Genomic DNA, 19,168 nt, shown 5'->3' on the forward strand with positions numbered 1-19,168 from the left:
AGAAGTTGTTTACTTCAATAATGATAATAGTTTTCAAAATATTTTTTGTATCCTCTTGTTCATTTACATCCAGAATCAATCCATCAACCAGGCAGGAAAAAAATTAGCTTCATGACTTTAGAGACACATTTTTTTCTAAACACAGAAAAAGGGAAAATAAAATAATCAGTCTAATACAGGGAAAGAGTAAATCACCCTGAGATCAAACCACACTGGAGTATAATCCATTTCCTAGTTATGTGACTGTGGCCAGGCCATTTACTTCTCTGAACTTGCCCTGCTCTCAAGTGGAGACTGGCACCATCTAGCAGGGACATTGACATACCAACAACTTCAGTTACAGAGGCTGGAGAAAGGCTAGCTCCCCTGAACACTATATTTGCCAGATTTTCTTCCAAGCTTCAAAAAGGCCAAGCCCTTTAAAGGCGTCTGGGTGGCTCAGTCAGTTGAACCTCTGCCTTCAGCTCAGGTTATGTTCCCAGGGCTCTGGGATGGAGTCCTGCATTGGCTCCTTGCTCAGCAGGGAGCCTGCTTCCTGCTCTCCCTCTGCCCCTTCGTGCCCCACCCCCCACCACTCCTGCTTCCTCTCTCTCAAATAAATAAATAAAATCTCAAAAAAGGGAAGAAAAAAAAAAAGCCAAGACCCTAGCCTCTGACACAACCTTGCTGTGGAAAAGATTTTGAATTCAGAGGGGTCCCTTCCAAGGGAGACAACACTCACCTGTCTGCATAAATTATGCTATATTTACTTAATAGTCCCTTTACTTCTAGTCTCCCTAACTTGTTGCAAAATATTCAAAAGAATGTGATTTGGCCCATGAAGCTAATAGTAACAAAAATGTTAAGAGTATAAACAGGAAAATAAGTGCTTTAGTTATAGTTAAGAAAGATTAAATATATATGGATAATGTCAGTATTAAATGTAGATGTGAGATTTTCTTATTTCAGAAAGCCTGTACTCTGCAGGTACCTTGAATCTTGAAACAAAGATTGAAAAGTCTGCCAAATAATAATAATGTGAATAAAGTAAATGGTTTCTTTTACAGATGCCCTGTTTTAAATGTTTTGGGTACAAAGTAAAAGGTCTTATATAAAGGGAACATGTACAAAGCTAATTTTTACCCAAAAGAAAATAACTCCATGATCTCTGGATGGCAAGATAAAACCCTTTAACTGCTTCTTGATAAAAGACATTATTTTCCTAGTGCAAAATCCGTCACTGTTTGTAGAATGAAAAATTAGTCCCATGTGACTCCTGTCCTCAATGAAAATTATTTATTCCATTTAAACGTGTATCTCACTTGACTACGTAAAGTATAAAGTAATACATGTAAGCATTTTTAGTTCTTTGAGGGAAAACTACTAAACAGGCTATCAATTTCCATCCTGCCAGCTTCTACAACACACCCTTCCCCTTTGTGGAGCAAATTGGCTTTTATGGAGCAAAACAGTAAAAACTGTTTCGTTAGAAGATTCACTTCATTTGCGAACACAGAGAACTTGAGGACCTCACCTCCCTGCTGCTGTGTACCATGACACTCCAGTGACTCGAGTATAATCAAGGACACTGGGAAAGTCAGATGGTAGGATTTGTTCCTGCTGATAAAATGTCTATTGAAGAATGAGACTGTTCTCATAGAACAACCCAATCAAATGAGACAAAATTCCTAGAACATTTAAAGAATGTGCCTGGTCTTGACTCTCACCCAAGCATGGCGGGCCTTGACCAGTTTTGGACATGGCCTCTCTGGATCACCAGATGGAAAGGCAGGGTCCTCCCTACTATACAGGAAGGGGGGTCTGCCACATCCCACCTCAGAAAGTTGCTAGGATTTAATTTGTAGAGCAACAGAACACACACACACACACACACACACACACACACACACAAACACTCACACACACACTAAAAGACCTCCTGGAAGTTAGAAAGCAAATATCAAAAACTCTTGCAAGTGAGGAAGGGTATTTTTGTCCTCTCTGCTTCAGCCAGAACATCCATCTTTCCCCCTTGAACACTGGTGCTTCCGGTTCTCGAGCCTTCACATTCAGACGGGGAATCACACCACCAGCCACCGGCTACCTTGTCCCCCACAGCTTTTCAGGCTTTCAGGCCTGGACTGGAAAGATACCACTGGCTTGCTTGGGCCTCCAGCTTGCAGCCAGTAGACCGAGGGACTTCTCAACAACCCCCCAACTACGTGAGGCAATCCTTCAAAACAAATCTCTATGTATCTGTATGTTTGTATGTATGTATGCGTCTACCTATCTATCTGACTACTGGTTCTTATTTTCTGTCTATCTATCTATCTGACTACTGGTTCTTATTTTCTGGAAATGCTGAGTCATACAATTGTATATCAATTACACCTTAGTAAAGCTGTTAAAAAATTTTTTCCTAGGGGCACCTGGGTGGCTCAGTGGGTTAAGCCGCTGCCTTCGGCTCAGGTCGTGATCTCAGGGCCATGGGATCGAGCCCCGCATTGGGCTCTCTGCTCAGTGGGGAGCCTGCTTCCCTTCCTCTCTCTCTGCCTGCCTCTCCATCTACTTGTGATTTCTCTCTGTCAAATAAATAAATAAAATCTTTAAAAAAAAAAAAATTTTTTTTCCTACCAGCACATAACCTTTGGATGTGGCAATTGTATGTGCGCCTCTATCACTATGATTTTTGTCCACAGGTGTGCTGGGCTCCTCTGTCACTCCCAGCATGTGACTCGCTGCTGTAATGTTCCCATTCAGAAAAAGTGACAGAGAAAAACACTGCTTTGACATTCGCATTCTGCTTTCTCTTAACCTGGATTTCCCCTATCCCCAAGGTACATAGGGAATTCCAAATCCCTTTCTTTTAAAAATATATTATATTATCTAACTTGTCAAATACTTGGAACTTGGTTCCTGTAAAACGTGGGGAAAAAAAGGACTCAAACTAATCTATGCTTGGGGCGCCTGGGTGATTCAGTTGGTTAAGCCTCTGACTCTTAATTTCACCTCAGGTCAGGATCTCAGGGTCCTGGGATCAAATGCTCTGTCAGGCTCTGAACTCAGCATGGAGTCTGCTTGTCCCTCTCCCTCGGGAGGCTCCTCCCCCTGCTCACTCATGATCTCTAAAATAAATAAATACAATTTAAAAAACTCCTAATCTATGCTGTGAGGAATCAAGACAGTAGTTGCCCTGGGGAGGCAGTTTCTGGGGTGCTGGTAATGACCTATTTTTTTTCTTTTTGAACGCTGATCACAGAGTGGGGTGAGTCTGTGTGAATTTACGAAGCTGCACTCTTACGATCTGTGTCTTTTCTGCATGTCAATAAAAAGTTTAATAAAAATATATGAGGCTTAAACCAACTAGACTTTGTAGGTTTAGGAAACACAGGAAGAGTTGTTTTGACAAAAATAATGATGAAAAAACCTGGCAATCCACAGACCTGTACCCCTGGGACTAGTAATACATTATATGTTAATTAAAAAAATAAGAAATTAAAAAAAAAAGAATCTCACAGAGCCAATAAATCTGTTTCTTAAAAAAAAAAACACACACATATACACACAATGAAAGACAAAAATCTCCTATTCATTCACAGGGTCACATCTCTTTTCCTACAGCAGTTCCTGTGTATATAAATCTGAACACCAGTTAACCAGGGTAGCAGAATGAAAACAGAAATAACTGCTACTACCCAACAGCTCCATGCCTCAGAGCTGTCAAGGGAAGGTGGGGGGCTGCTACAGAAGAAAACAGAGGTACCGCTCATACTGATACAGCAAATAGGTATACATGTTTCCCTCCTGTCTGATCTGATTACAGATCCTAATGGGAACTTCACCCAGTCAGGCCAGGCAGCCAAGGCCCGAGTGGTCAGGGGCCAGGGCACCGCTGAGTGGAGGCAGCCCACCACTTGCTAGAGGGTGTGGGGGTTGGGGAGGAGCACGGGCCAGACCCCGGGGTGGGGTGGTGGCGGGAGTCAAAACAGGGATACGGGGAAAACCTACAGGCTGATTTGTTCAACGTAGCAGCTGGAATGGGGTGCTTTCTTGGTCCCTCTTCCTTGATTGACTGCTAGCTGAGGAATTATTAAAAGGCAAATTAGCCTAAGAAAGTCACCTAGAGCCAGAAAGGGCTGAAGGTCGGTCACTTAGGTCTTCGCAAATCCTTTCAGCTAGTGGGCCGGGGAACTAGGAGACCGCCCTGTCCCGGCCTCCCCAGCGGTCTCCTTGTTCCCGCGCCCTCCTCCCGCACTCCTCCTCCCCTCATCTCCCTCCTCTGGCAGGAAAGAGGTTCTCGGAGTCACACAGTTCTCTCAGAGGGGAAAGGAAAAGGACAGAAGGTGGAACGGCAGGTTAGGATAAGTTCACTTTCAGAATGTTTGGACTGGGGGCTCCAAACTTTCCCCATGTTGAGTAAAATAACTCCTTTAGTTTGAACTCCTTTTGTTATAGTAGATTATGTAAGGGTCTTAAGTATATATTTCATTTTAAACTGTAATATATATATAACAGTATATTTAATATATATAATATATATTTATATATTTAATATATATATAATATATATATGTAATATATATAACAGTATATTTAATTAATTAATTAATATTATATATATTATATATATATAACAGTATATTTAATATATATAATATATATGTAATATATATAACAGTATATTTAATTAATTAATTAATATTATATATATATTACAGTTTAAAATGAAATATATACTTAAGACCCTTACATAATCTACTATAACAAAAAGAGTTCAAACTAAAGGAGTTATTTTACTCAACATGGGGATTTCTGAGTCTATTGTTACTTTGCACATAGCACCTAACCATTCTGCAGTAAAGAAATATAATTATAATGATCCTAAACAGAAGCAAAGGCCAATATTATCCTTGCCTACTACCTAATCCTGCAGTCCAAAGACTGTACCAGTTTGACAAGGGCTGGATTGGACTAGGTTAACTCTAGAACTAGAGATTCTTAGGATAGAATAGGCCCAAACTGAGTGAACCTCCAAAAACTATAGAATACTAAAAACAATTCATGGGAGTCAAATCACAGAATCAGAACACAGAGAATGACTCTACAACAAGGTAAACACATTGGGCTTCCAAACCAGGGGGCTTCTTGTGGCTGGCTCAAAATCCAAGAGGTTTCCAAGACTGTAAGTGTAAGAAACTACATGTCAACAATGGCTAACAAAGTGTTTATTGCACATTGGTTCATGCTTACTATATTAGAACCTTATTTTTACCATCTACAATGTAAGAACAAGCATAATCTTCCTCATGGAAGCATTTTGATGAGTAGTTCAAGAATATGAGATACATTTGGAGATAACTGGGGTCATCTGAACATGGACTGTACATTAGATGATATTACTGAATAATGTTAATTTTCTGAGATCTGATGATAATACTGTAGTGATGTAGGAGAGTCTCCTTGTTCATATGAGATGCACACTTAAATTTTTATGGATGAAGTCTTAAAAGATCTGCAACTTACTTACAAATAGTTCATCAAAAACAAACACATATACACATGCAAATAAGCACACATATATGCGGTAATAAAAATCAAGAAGCAGGGGTGCCTGCATGGCTCAGTGGGTTAAAGCCTCTGCCTTCGGTTCAGGTCATGATCCCAGGGTCCTGGGATCGAGGCCCCACATTGGGCTCTCTGCTCAGCATGGAGCCTGCTTCTCCCCCTCCCCTCTCTCTGCCTGCCTTTCTGCCTACTTGTGATCTCTGTCTATGTCAAATCAACAGATAAAATCTTAAAAAAAAAAAAATCAAGAAGCAGCTTGAATACCACCCCGATTCCATGACAGTCTAAGGAACTAGTATCACTAGGTACTTATGGCAGCAGAGCTAAAAGGGGAAAAGACCTAAATAAGGAGGATTGGCTGAAAGTCTGTGTAACTCCTTCCCTCCCAGCTCCATGTAGCTACGCTACAGCATCAGGAGATTTGCTCCATAGAGAGGGTAAAACAGAGGTGTCTGAATCAGGCTAACTATACAGAGTTAAGTGTCAGGGTACTTATTAAAAAATAGAAATTAACTGAATATTTACCTACTGAATGCTAGGTATTCCTACCTTCTTCCTCCAGCTGGTTCTTGGAAGATAGCAACCAGCCTTTATCCTCTAGGCAAGAGCTTAGAATCTACTTCGACAGAGAATTACCTTGCCACAAGGAAATCCCTAAAGATACTGCTAATCCGTGAAGATACTGCTGCTGGGGGTTTCATAAGCAACACAGCCCAGCCAGTCCTCCCTGATGGGGTTAGGTATTACCTATGGGTCGACCTGTCTATTCCACATGCTTCTACTTTCAAATAAGAGCAGCCAAACAAGCAGCATGAGCTATCAGAGGAGAGCCTCTGACATGAAGAAGAGAAACCAAAGCAAACATTAAAATGCAACAGACACAGAGGGAGGACCATGTAAAGACACAGGGAGAAGATGGCCATCTACAAGCCAAGGAGAAAGGCCTCAGTAGAAACAAACCCTATTGCCCTCTTGATCTTCGACTTCTACTTCAGAACTGTGAGAAAATAAATTTCTGTTGTTTAAGACACACACACACAAACACACACACACACACACACACACACACATACACACACACGGCACAACAGAGATTTTAAAGGAAAAAGGAAATAATTCAAAAATCAAAATTATCATTAATATACTCATTCAATATGTCACAACCATGAAACACAAGAATACTATACATAAGAAAAGATGACTTAGAGCAGGGAAAAAGCTTTTAGGAAATTAAAAATAATTAAATAATTTAAAAATACGACGGCAGAGAAGCGCCTGGGTGGCTCAGTGGGTTAGGCCTCTGCCCTCGGCTCAGGTCATGATCTCAGGGTCCTGGGATTGAGCCCCACATCGGGCTCTCTTCTGAGCAGGGAGCCTGCTCCCCCTCTCTCTCTGCCTGCCTCTCTGCCTACTTGTGATCTCTCTCTCTGTGTCAAATAAATAAATAAAATCTTAAAAAAAAAAAAAACGATGGCAGAAATGAACTCAATAAAAGGATTAGAAGATAAAGTTTCTTCCAAAAAAAATATGGGAAATAAAAATTTAAAAAAGGAAAGAAAACTGAAGTACCAGTCCAGCGACTCCTACATATTGGGATAATAAATTCCAGAAAGAGCAAACAGAACAAAAAAGAGGGGAAGATACACCAAAATAATTCAAGGACATTTCCCAGAATTGAAGGGCATGAGGTGCCCAGCACAATGGATGAAAATAAACTAACACAAAGGTCCATTATCATGAAATTTTAGAACACTGGAAACAAAGAGAAATATCCTACAAACTTCTAGAGAGAAAAAACAGCAATCAAGGTCTCAAATAATGTACTTCCCATAAACCCTTTCTCTAGAATCTACCAGATGAAGTACTCCAAAAGTAAATCCTGGGATACAGGAGATAGGTAAGCCATCACAAGAAGGAGAAGCAAGCTGTGTGCCAGGTACCAAGGGTAAATGGTCTGGGAGAAAGTGGGGAAAGTTCTCCAAAAAGATGAATCAATAGAATACTTCATGTGCCTGAATACGTGAAGTAGATTTAGAACCCTGGAGAAGAGTTTGGGGTTGAGATGGCAGTAATACAGAACAAAAAAGCAAGGCAACAATTAACACCAGGGAAAACAAAAAGTGGTACGGGGAAGGGAAAGTAATCATCATTAGTTCCAGACTCAGTTGTAAACAGGATTTATATAATCATAGAAAAAGGGATCTAACCAAAGTGATGATATATCTATACTGGGAATAGCACTGGGGCCAAAAAGGATGACTGTTGTGTGGATGTGTGGGCGGACAGACAAGAGTTAAATTTTCACCTTCCTTAGTGAGAAGTCATTAGATAATTCTTCAAACTCACAAGTCAGAGAGGAACAAGACACTGTTATTTAAAATTCTGGATGTAAATACCAAAAGAACATGCCAAAAGAGTTTAAAGTGAGAGTCACTGGTTAAGAGTAGAATGAAGAATAAGGGGACAGGAGGCCCCTGGAGTGTTTTGGGTAACAAACCTTTGACCCTTTATGTAGACATATATATATAATTTATTTGTATATGTTTCAATTAAAAAATAAAATACGTATAACTTTAAGAAAAAAACAAAACAAATTGTGAAAAACAAAAAATATTGTAAAACATTCTGTTTGTCAAGTTACTATGTATTTCTGATGTTCTTATTATTAAATTATAGGAAAACAGGGGCTCCTGGGTGGCTCAGCTCAGGTCATGGCCCCAAGGTCCTGGGATCCAGCCCCATGTTGGGCTCCCTGCTCTGCAGGAAGCCTGCTTCTCCCTCTGCCCCTCCCCTGGGGGGGGGTGGTTCTCTCTCACATCATTGCTCTCTGTCAAATAAATAAATAAAATATATTTTAAAAATAAAATAAAATAAAAATAAATAAATTATAGGAAAATAACAGAAGTATGTCATCAAGATTCGAAACATTTGAAAAAATATAAATGAAATTGTTTTCATATTAAATTATTAGTATACTTAAGTCTATGTGGTCCTTTTCTTAGCATATACAAGTACTGATTCAAGTATTTTGGGCCAATTCCATTTCACAGCACTGATGGTAATATAAGGTACTCACAAAATCTAGTGGACTGAGACGAGCACCAGAGATGGGCCTGGACTCAGATGACTCAAAACTGGATGCATGAAGGCTAGCACAGGAGATGGAACAGAAATATTAGTTTGTGAAGAATCATTTATTTCTAGTGTATGTTAGTTAACTCTAGTCCCCAAACAAGTAAAAGCATTTAATGCATAAGCCTTGAGGAAGAAGCAATTTTTAAAAAATCATAGTTCTTTGGGGCGCCTGGGTGGCTCAGTGGGTTAAGCCACTGCCTTCGGCTCAGGTCTTGATCTCAGGGTGCTGGGATCGAGTCCCGCATCAGGCTCTCTGCTCAGCAGGGAGCCTGCTTCCTCCTCTCTCTTTCTGCCTACTTGTGATCTCTCTCTGTCAAATAAATAAATAAAATCTTTTAAAAAATCATAGTTCTTAGAACATTTTATTAATAAGGTTGTTCATTGCTTGTAGGGGAATTAAAAAAATACTGAATAATGAAAAGAAGAAATGCATATGGTGATTTTTTTAAAAAAAGTTTTGTTCATATCATTTTATAGAGTTGGTATGACAACCACCATTCACCATTTCAAACCAAAGCAACTTGTTGGACCCAAGGTCTGGACTTCCCTTTAGGAATCTCTGAATAGATACAAGAGGTGTAATTAGCAGACATCAAACTTAAAAAGCAACTATTCATACCTAGAATTAAGGGAAAACGTTTCTGGTGGCTTACAGAGCCAAGTGTATAAGCAAGAGAAACGTCATTACCTGAAGGAAGAAGGAGGTCTGTTTTCTGGTGTTCTGGAAGATGCAGGACCAAAGAGTTTTCTTTGGTCTTCCCGTGGTGTAAATGGTCTTTGTGTCCCAACTGTTCTTAATGCATTTCGTGCTTCACTTATGATTTCTGCGCTGGTCTTCTGCTTGGACATAGAAGGTCGATAAAATGGATCCAGCTTTTCTAACTTTTTATCATTTGGAGATAGCATCTTTTCCTTTTAAAGTAAAATGTTCTTCAGGTAGACACCACAGGCTGCAAATATATGATACAATATATGAACTGTTTTCATCCAGGTGTTTAGAAAAGAGTGCTTAAACCCATATGTTTAAACCATTCCTCGATATTAAACTAGAAAAAGTCACAAACAATTTTTTAAGAAGATTTTTAATTTATTATTGACAGAGAAAGAGCCTGTGATGGGGGAGGGGAGTGGGGAGGAGCAGAGGGAAAGGAAAAGAGAGAGAATCCCAAGCAAACTCTGCACTGAGTGTGGGACCCAATGTGGGGCTCGACCTCAAGATACTGAGCTCATGACCTGAGCCAAAATCAAGAGCCTATGGCTTAACTGACTGAGCCACCCCGGTATGCCGTCACAAACAATTTTTAATTAAAAAGCTACCAGGCAGTTACAGTTAGAAGATCAAGGTGGAAGAAAAGCTTTCAAAAATATAGGTTGATGTGCATAGTTATGTCTATGGGAATATATGCACTCCGGGAAAATGGTGTGCAGGGAAGAGAGCCAGGATGAAAGCTAAACCTGGAGACAAAGAGGAGAAATCGTGAAAGAGGACAGACGAGCAAGAAAAAATTATCTCGTATTCTCCAATCTATAAAAAAAACAACACTGGGGGGTTCTGTTAAAATTTTAACTAAATTTTCCTTTTTTCCCTCTGCTGTCCTCCACGCAAACTGCAAGTATAAGGTTAGATTTAGACAGATGGGGCCTATTTCCAAGCTCTATTTGCTTTTATAAATGTAGTTTGTAAATTCAGGGAAAGGTTCAGCCCCACATTTACCATGATGTATTTGAATGAACGGATTCAAATCACCGTCCATGTGAGATAGTGTCCTAGAGGAATAAATATCAAATTATCAACATCAAATATTCTTTCCCAGGCTAGTTTTCTCAGTTAAAGTCATGCACAAGGTCCATGAGAATGTAGATCCTTCTTAAATGTTGGCATGTCCCCAGGGAGGCCTGGATAACTTGGCAGGACACCTATGGAGCTCTAAACTTGGGAACAGCCGAGATTTAAAAAACATAATTCTAATTACTATTTGGTATTAGGTGTTCATTAAAACAACAACAACAACCCAGATCCCTGAAAATCTCTAAGGAGAAAGAGGCCTGGAAATTTTTTCCTATATTTCAGTGCCCAATTTTAGAATAACTTTTGCAAAAAAGAAACATTTTTTGGTGACATATGCCCATGGAAACTAAAAAGACTTCATTTCCATAAGTGGAATCAACAGATGATTCCTTAGACAAGTAAAGAGGATTTACTATATTGTGATTCTATACATTAAGTTGTTATGTAACAACAGACAACAAGAACATTTGTTTAGTTCTATCCAGACCCTACCCTAAGAGTTTTTGAGGTAAAGAGCATGATGAAAACTACAAACAATATGCCATTCCTTTCTTTTCTTTTTTAAATATTAAATGTACTTTATTACTTTTGAAAACTGGTCACATACATGATTATTTTTAGTCAGCCATAATACCTGATTGGCCAGCACAGATAAATATTTACAGAGAAACACTAACACTTTAAAAAAACTAGCCTTTGGGGACATTTTTTATTTTTTAATTCAACATTTTTTCAGTGTTAAAACCAAAAACACTTGCAGATTTTTATGCTATTCCTTTCATATGGAAAGGCCAGGTGAGGTAAAACAGTAAAAAAAAAAATCCTAGATAAGCCGTCCTATTCTAGGTGTTTTCTTTCTAGGAATTTCTGTTATAGGATTTGGAATTTAAGCAAGGTCTCCAAAAATCATGCACATTAATACAACAAACAAAAAACTACGACAGGCCAAATACATTTTACTTCTAATTCTTCTGATGTGATTAGCTATTTATTTTTAAAATATTCAAGGCTGATTATTAAAAATATGTATAGTATTTTTTGTATAGCCATATATACATGTTTCCCCTGCCATCTAAAAGAGTGCATTCCTATGAAAACTCTGGTTAGCCAAAACAGTGTGAAGAAGACCGTGCCACTGCTTTCTGTCACTTTGTTTTTACAAAATACCTGCATTAACACCTGTTTTCACTCACCAGAAGAAATCTGAAGAGGATATTCGCTTTTGTAAGACGGTGTTATTGTAAGTCTTGCATAAAAGCAAAGTGACATAGCAGGAAGCGTCAGAAAGCAGGGGATACCTGTATTATTTTTGGATGCATGGTAATGTAAATTCAGTCCCATTACATCTAACTCAAGCGGCCATACCAGTTTCCTTTGCTTGTTTGTTTTTAAAAGGCCCATGGGGGCACCTGGGTGGCTCAGTAGGTTAAGCCTCTGCCTTTGGCTCAGGTCATGATCCCAGGGTTCTAGGATCGAGCCCCACATCGGGCTCTCTGCTCAGCGGGGAGCCTGCTCCCCCTGCCCCTCATCTGCCTGCCTCTCTGCCTACTTGTGATCTCTGTCAAATAAATAAATAAAATCTTTAAAAAAATTAAAAAAAATAAAAAATAAAAGGCCGAGTGCAGTAGGAAAGTACACCACGTAGAGAGAGGAAGTTCCTGTGCAATGAACAGGTTTCTCCCTGAGCCCAAATCAGGTTTGTGATTCCTTTGGCCCCGCATAGCTCTAATAAGTCTAGCAATGTCGAAGGTGATCTGGCAAACCTAATAAATATTAGAGGAAGTGCTCTGGATGAACACTATGGCGTAGCGCTCCTGATCGAGACCCTGTATTTCAGTTTGTGGAAAACTACACTCTTCCATAAAGTCATGAAGCAGGGACATTCACTCAGGATGAGTGCTAACAGTCCTGTACTTTATTTGGGCATACAGGAATTTAGATTGATCAAATATTGGTGGAAATAATGTAGAACAGTGGGCTTAAAAATCATTTTGTTCGGGACGCCTGGGTGGCTCAGTTGGTTAAGCAGCTGCCTTCGGCTCAGGTCATGATCCCAGCGTCCTGGGATCGAGTCCCGCATCGGGCTCCTTGCTCGGCAGGGAGCCTACTTCTCCCTCTGCCTACCATTCTGTCTGCCTGTACTCGCTCTCTCTCCCTCTCTCTCTCTCTGACAAATAAATAAATAAAATCTTTAAAAAAAAAATCATTTTGTTCAGAAATTTTTTTACCACAAATTCTAAAACAACTTTCTCTCTCCCTCTTCCTTTCTCTTTCTCCCAAACCTTAATGGTTACATTGTGAGAAGCAGTTTCAATAATGTAAGATCTGCACAGTTAATCTACTATTATTATTCGTGTTATATATTATGAACTAAATCAAATATGGACATATGTCCATATTTGGACATAGCTTAGCTTCTGTGCTTTGTCTAAAACCTCATCCTTCACAAAACTGTTGTAAGGATTCATTGAGATGATGTCCTCGAGACTGAATTTTCAGGGACACGAAATGAACTGAGTTAGAAGCATGTTTTTAGGGGAGAGGGAAGGATTTTTTTGTTAGATTATAAATTCTTATTATAGAGGATTTTTGCCAACTTAAACAATCACTCAGAGTTTGAAAGCTTGTCTGTTATAGTAAAGGACACCTGAACCATAAAACAATAGTATCACAGAAATTTTCACTCTACAAAAATTCTCTTGACAACTGGAACAAATCCATTCGGCTAGTATGGATTAACTGTTTCCTATGTACAAAGCCCTCTGCTCGGATCTCTGGGAACACAGGAATGAATACTGTCTCAACTCTCAGCCAAGAAGGCCACTAATGCTAGTTAAATATTTGCCTTACTACCAAGCATTGTGCTAATCAGTCTCGAGGACATCATCTCACTGAATCCCTACAACAGTTTTGTGAAGGATGAGGTTTTAGACAAAGCACAGAAGCTACGATATATGTCCAGAGATGATACTGAAACTATACTCATGAGATGGGGTGGAAAGAGGCAGGGCCACCGGAGGCCTTGGGGCTGCGGCTATGTCTGTACCAATATAGAGACAGGCTGATATTCCAGAACTGGAGCAGCTTTCTTGGAGTGTACCAGCACAATGTCAACTCTGCTTGTACCCAAATGATTTTAATACAAGGTGGAAACTTGTAGGGGCAATGAAAAAAACTGAAATAACTCCCATGTGATTGCAAAAAAAAAAAAAAAAAAAAAAAAAGGATTTCTGATTGGGAGGAAGTGTCAGGGAGGCTTCCCGGAGGAGGTGATGCTTGAGCTCGGTTCTGGAAAATGGGCTGAATTTGAAGCATGTGGCAATGGCAGACATTAGGTCTAGAGTAGAGAAGGAATTTCCAGCAAAGTCAATGAGTGAGCCAAGGCAGAGTGCCAAGAACATATGGGATGTGTGTTGGAGAAGAATGAGCTCTGGAAATACAGATTGGAGTTGGACCAGAGAGAGAACTGAATAGCAGGTCAAGAAATTAAAAAAAAAAAAAAGCTGGTGAGTAAATTAATAGATTTGGAGACATGATGTGATCTGGCAGGAGAGGGCAGGATGAGAAGAAGGTAGTTCTGATGTAATGAGCCAACTAATTCTTAGAGGTCTTCAAGGAAGCATCCTTGGATATGGCTTTCCCTGTCCTCTAGCCTGTTAGGTGTTTCTCCTCCATACTCTACAAGTCAGCAGCTGGCCTCTGTCAGTACACCTTCCCACTGTGTCCCTATGCTGTCTCACCAGACTCTGAGCCACAGTTCCTTTTGTGAGGCACGGTTGAAGGTCAACATTTGTTGAATCGCCGAACTCCATTTTCTCTTCTCTCTCTCTTTTTAAGACTTACTTATTTTTCGAGCGAGAGAGAGCACCCCTGAGAAGGGGAAGGGGCAGAGGGAGAGGGAGAGAGAGAATCTCAAGCAGACTCCCCGCTGAGCTCAGAGATTACTTGGAGCTCCATCTCACAGCCCTGAGATCATGACCTAAGCTGAAATCAAGAGTCACCCAGGCGTCCCTGAACTCCATTTTCCAATACAGATCTGAGTCAAGCAATATCAAGCTGAAGGCAATATGGCTTCTTTCATTGGAGACATCTGTTACAGTGGATTAGGAAGGCATATGGGACTTGATTTCAATGGCATCTGACATCTGATTCTTTTTTTTTTTTTTTAAGTAGGCTCCATGCCCAGAGTGGGGCTTGAACTCATGACTCTGAGATCAAGCATCTCATGCTCTACTGACTGAGCCAGCAGGGCACCCTGTCAAATGGCATTTGATTCTTGATGCCAAGTGGTAATATGAGAGCAAATTCAGCCCCCTTTTCCTTTCTTGCCTTTACTGCAAGTTGCCTGGCAGGGAGTAAGACCTGATAAACAGTGTGATCCGTGAATGAGGTACTGAAAGCCTGAGATGAAGGAGAAAAGGTGAAACAGAGGTAAGAAGAGAGATGAGAACAAGTGAGGGAAAACAAGAGCAGAAGAACCAACAGGATTTAGCAGCTGAGAGGACAGGAAGAAGCCAGACGTGACACTTTATGCAAACCTGGAGGGGCACTGAGGTCAGAGGACCAAGAGGCCTTTTAAAAGAAAACAAGAGAAGTAGACTTTGAAGGGAAAGAAGGAAAAGGCTATGAGCTGCCTTACATCACTGTCCTGAGTTGATGATGTCCGCAGGACCTCTAGGAGATGACCACAGCCAGTGGTAGGAAATCTGAAACTGGGATCTTCATTTTTAACAAAATATTTCTTACTCATTGGGGGAAAATTTCGGAGTCCTCATTTGTGAAAATTCGTACCTAATTATCAGGACCCATCTTTCTCTCTGCCACTAAGAGTTACCTAAACCAGTCACCTTGCTAAGTGCAGCATTACTCTATCAAGATATTCTGCAACCAGAGAAAGGCTGATCCCCTCCACTCTCTGTTCCCTGCAAATCAAATACAGATCTTCAATTTGTGATAGGGTTACACCCTGAAAAACCCATCCTAAACTGAAAATATTAAGTCGAAAATGCATTCAATACATCCAACCTACTGAACATCATAGTATAACACAGCCTAACTTAAACATACCCAGAATACTTACATTAGCCCACAGTTGGGCAAAATCAGCTAACACAAAGCCTATTTTATAATGAGTGTTGAGTAGCTCACGTCATTTATGGAATACTGTGCCTAAAATAAAAACCAGAATGGCTTGCGGGAGGTTCGGGGGGTGGGGGTCCTGGGTGGCTCAGTTGGTTAAGTGGCTGCTTTCTGTTGTCCTGATGCTGGGGTCCTGGGATGGAGCCCCCTTACCCTGGGGAAAAAAAAAATCTCTGCTCAGCAGGGAGTCAGCTTCCCCCTCTGCCCTTCCTCCACTCAGCACCTGCTTGCAGGGTCTCAAATAAATGAATAAAATCTTTAAATTAAAAAGAAATTTTAAAAAACCAGATGGCTGTATAGATACAGTATGGTTGCGAGTGTGTAACAGTGAGTGGCTGCAACTACCCAGCATCCCCAGAGAGTATGACAGAGCCCATCCCCAGAGCGGGAAAAGATAAAAATTCAAAGTATGGTTTCTACTGCATTAAAAATTGTTGCCACACCAACAGTAAAGTTGAAAATTTTCAGCTGAACCATGGTGAGTCGAGGCCATCTGCACTCAAGACCCTTTCCATGATTCTGAAATACCTTTCTGTTAACATGAGCACCCAAAGAGGCAGTGGTTAAGTGCATTGCTGGATAAGGGGTTCAAATATTCTCTTGGCAATTCACAGCTATGTGACATTGGCAAAGACGGTAATGCCTCTAAGCTTCAGTTTCCTCATCTGTAAAACAGGGATGTCCATAATTGCCTTATAGGATTGTTCTGATAATTAAACAACCTAATTCTTGTAAAGTGCTTTAGCGTGGTGCCTAGCCCTTAAGAAAAAGTTAACTACGACCCAGGCGGATATAATAAAAATTCTCCCATGAATAAAAACTGCATTTAATGAAAGAAATTGCAAATGAAAGGGAATGAGGTTTGTTAAGTGTTTCCATACATTTTTGTAAATTAAAATTTAAATGCAGGGTTTCATTGTGAAAAAGAATTTTTATGAAGTATTTTATTGAATATCAGGTATGCCAAATCAATAGCTAATCAGAATTTTATAGGCTCACAAAATAGGATGCAAATCGAGTGCTTCTTGCTTTTCTACCAATTTAAAATAATTCTAAATTAGAGTGAGATGGAAGAGCCGCTGTGACAGTCATGGGAACGGACGATCAAAGGCATTATATGTACACATGACGTATTTTAATGTATACTGTTACATTATTTTTTTATTGGGCGCCTCCCTATCTGTTGCCTAAGAGCCCAGGTACAATTTGTGTGACCGTGGCGAGGTCGCTGTCTACCTAGACAAAACCCCTTGGTTTACCACTTTCATTCAGTAAATATCTCCAAGCTTCTGTGAAGCTCCACACAGTGGACTACACAGTCGGTGTACAGAAATAAGGACAGCCCCGAACCGACGCGGAGAGCATACACCCTTCTGGGGGCAGAAAGGCAGGCGACAGCAGGAAAGGTCCCGGGTGACTAGGCGGGAGACGCCTCACCTCCCGTACGGACAGAGGCTTCCCCGTTCCCGGCAATGTCCCCTCCTCCCCGGGTTCAGGCCAGGACACAACACAGCAGCGCGGTCACTGCCTGCCAGCCCACCCTCCTGCCAGCCCCCTAGCTCGCCCGCTCTGCCAGGCCGGCCGGCGTCTCCATGGTAACCGTATACAAACTACCTACCCCGGGCGCCTGGGCCGCCTGCCTGCAGAGCCAGGTCGCTGCTGGACGTGCGGAGCCGGACAGGAAATGAGTGGGACCCGGCGCAGGGAAAGGGGCTTCCGGCCAAACGTAAAGCCCCTGTGATTAGCGCTGGTAACAGTAACAGCTGCGGAGCTTCAGCTCATCCTTTAGGTTTCCAGAGGCAGCCAGCAGCGGCGAAGGAGCAGCAGGGCGGGGCGGGGCGGGGCGGAGTGGGGCGGGGCCGGGAGAGGAGACTGGGAGGTTTCCCGGCGCCGCCTGGCCACTGGGCCTGCGCGGTCCCCCGGCGCATGCGTAGGAAGGCTAAGGCCACGGGCGGGTGGTGGTGGGGGGAAGCTGGCGGAGCGAAGGGAAGGTCTCGCCCAGGGCTGGAGAGGGGGAGTGCGAGGGAACCGCTTGGAAGACAGGTGTGGGGAGGAGTTCCTTATAAATTAACAGCTTACCGAACCAAATTTGTTGAGACCCTATGAGATCTCAGCACTTATATTAATAACAACAAAAAGCAGCACGACAGCTTAGTGCTTAGGGTTCAAAGTCAGGCTTTACTGGATTGAAGTTACAGCCCCGTATAGCCTCGAACTAGTTGGTTTCCTCTCTCAGTTTCCTCATTTGTAAAATGGAGAGAATTAGTAGTACCTAGCTACTAGGTACTACTGGTTGTGGTTGTGGCGAAGACTGAATGAGAAAATAGATATAAAGCGCTATGCATACGGCAATGAATGAAAGTTAAACGTTTGGCTGTTTTTAAGCAATTGCATGGGGGAAGCACTTTAGAGTTTGCAAAGCATATTTTATTGTATATTTTCTTTTTGAGTGTCCCTACCACTCTGAGGTAGCAAGCAAGCCTGGCATCCCCATTCACAGGGGACAAAACATCAGTCCGAAGTGTAGCGAATGACAGTGGTAGATTCAAATCTAGCCTCCCTGTGAGCAAACATTTTTTCTGTACTTACTGCACCATCACAGCTGATTGGCAAAAAGAATCCCGTTTATATGTTTCCGGTTTAAATTCCGTTCTCTCCTATTAGACCATTCAGCAACACTTTACAGTGTGAAATACAAGTGAGACCATAATCACACTCCATTCAAGTTGACACCACGTTTTATAAATATGGGGATTTTTCAGCTGAAGTGTTGTTGTCAACTTAAAAAATGCCACATGCCTTGGTGCTAAGTATCTTGTAAAGAATAATTAAATTGAAAATATTTTTGAGCACATATTATGTGTAAGCCATCATGCTAGGTAGGAAATGATACTAGCCTAAACTAAAGGAATGTAAGTATTCTTCAAAGGATCCAAGAGAAAAACTTATTAGTGGGTTGGGTAATTTTAAGGCCTGAAACAAAGTATTTGTGTCTTCCAGGTTTTAATTTTCCAAGTGAGTCAACATGTCATCACATCATCAAGTCCCACTGGCCACTGGACTCCATTATACCAAGGGAACTTTGCCATTTAATATAAAAACATAACTAATATTTTGAATTCACAACTTGGGAGATGTGACTAAAATGCAACTTTCTGGGGCGCCTGGGTGGCTCAGTGGATTAAGTCTCTGCCTTCAGCTCAAGTCATGATTTCAGGGTCCTGGGATGGAGCCCCACATCAGGCTCTCTGCTTGGCGGAGAGCCTGCTTCCTCCTCTCTCTCTGCCTGCTTCTCTGCCTACTTGTGATCTCTGTCTGTCAAATAAATAAATAAAATCTTAAAAAAAAAAGTCTTTTAAAATGCAACTTTCTTTTTATCTCTCACAGCTGTTTTAAGATACATTCAGTGTTGGTTGTCTTCCCCTGCCCCTAGATGGAAAGTGGGTAATGCTCATGTATTTTTTGCTCATTTGGAGATAACCGATGGTCCTACTGTAACTAAATCTCAATCACAGCTTCATTCCAAAATTATAATGTTGGATACAAGACATAAACAAATGC

The 19,168-nt window shown here is 41.0% G+C and overlaps 1 protein-coding gene and 1 long non-coding RNA gene across 3 annotated transcripts in view; one reads left to right on the plus strand and one right to left on the minus strand.

The window, feature by feature from the left end:
• ARMC2 (armadillo repeat containing 2) overlaps window positions 1-17,497 on the minus strand; it is a 112,012-nt gene extending 94,515 nt beyond the window's left edge. Inside the window, exons 1-4 of one of the 2 annotated variants that reach the window (XM_082732051.1) lie at window positions 17,226-17,497; window positions 15,549-15,761; window positions 9,368-9,629; window positions 8,621-8,693 (exon numbers count right to left, since the gene is read on the minus strand). In XM_082732051.1, coding sequence (XP_082588177.1) covers window positions 8,621-8,693; window positions 9,368-9,585 — 291 coding nt within the window. In that variant the 5' untranslated portion in view covers window positions 9,586-9,629; window positions 15,549-15,761; window positions 17,226-17,497. The remainder of the gene's footprint in view (window positions 1-8,620; window positions 8,694-9,367; window positions 9,630-15,548; window positions 15,762-17,225) is intronic. The other variant, XM_082732050.1, reaches the window with a different exon arrangement.
• Window positions 17,226-18,957, plus strand: LOC309865565. The gene is made up of 2 exons (XR_014312172.1): window positions 17,226-17,357; window positions 18,608-18,957. It is a non-coding gene; the product is annotated as an uncharacterized lncRNA (long non-coding RNA).
• The last annotated feature ends 211 nt before the right edge of the window (window positions 18,958-19,168 follow it).

This window comes from Mustela nivalis (genome assembly GCF_964662115.1).
Source record: "Mustela nivalis genome assembly, chromosome: 5".
Taxonomy (NCBI): Eukaryota; Metazoa; Chordata; class Mammalia; order Carnivora; family Mustelidae; genus Mustela; species Mustela nivalis.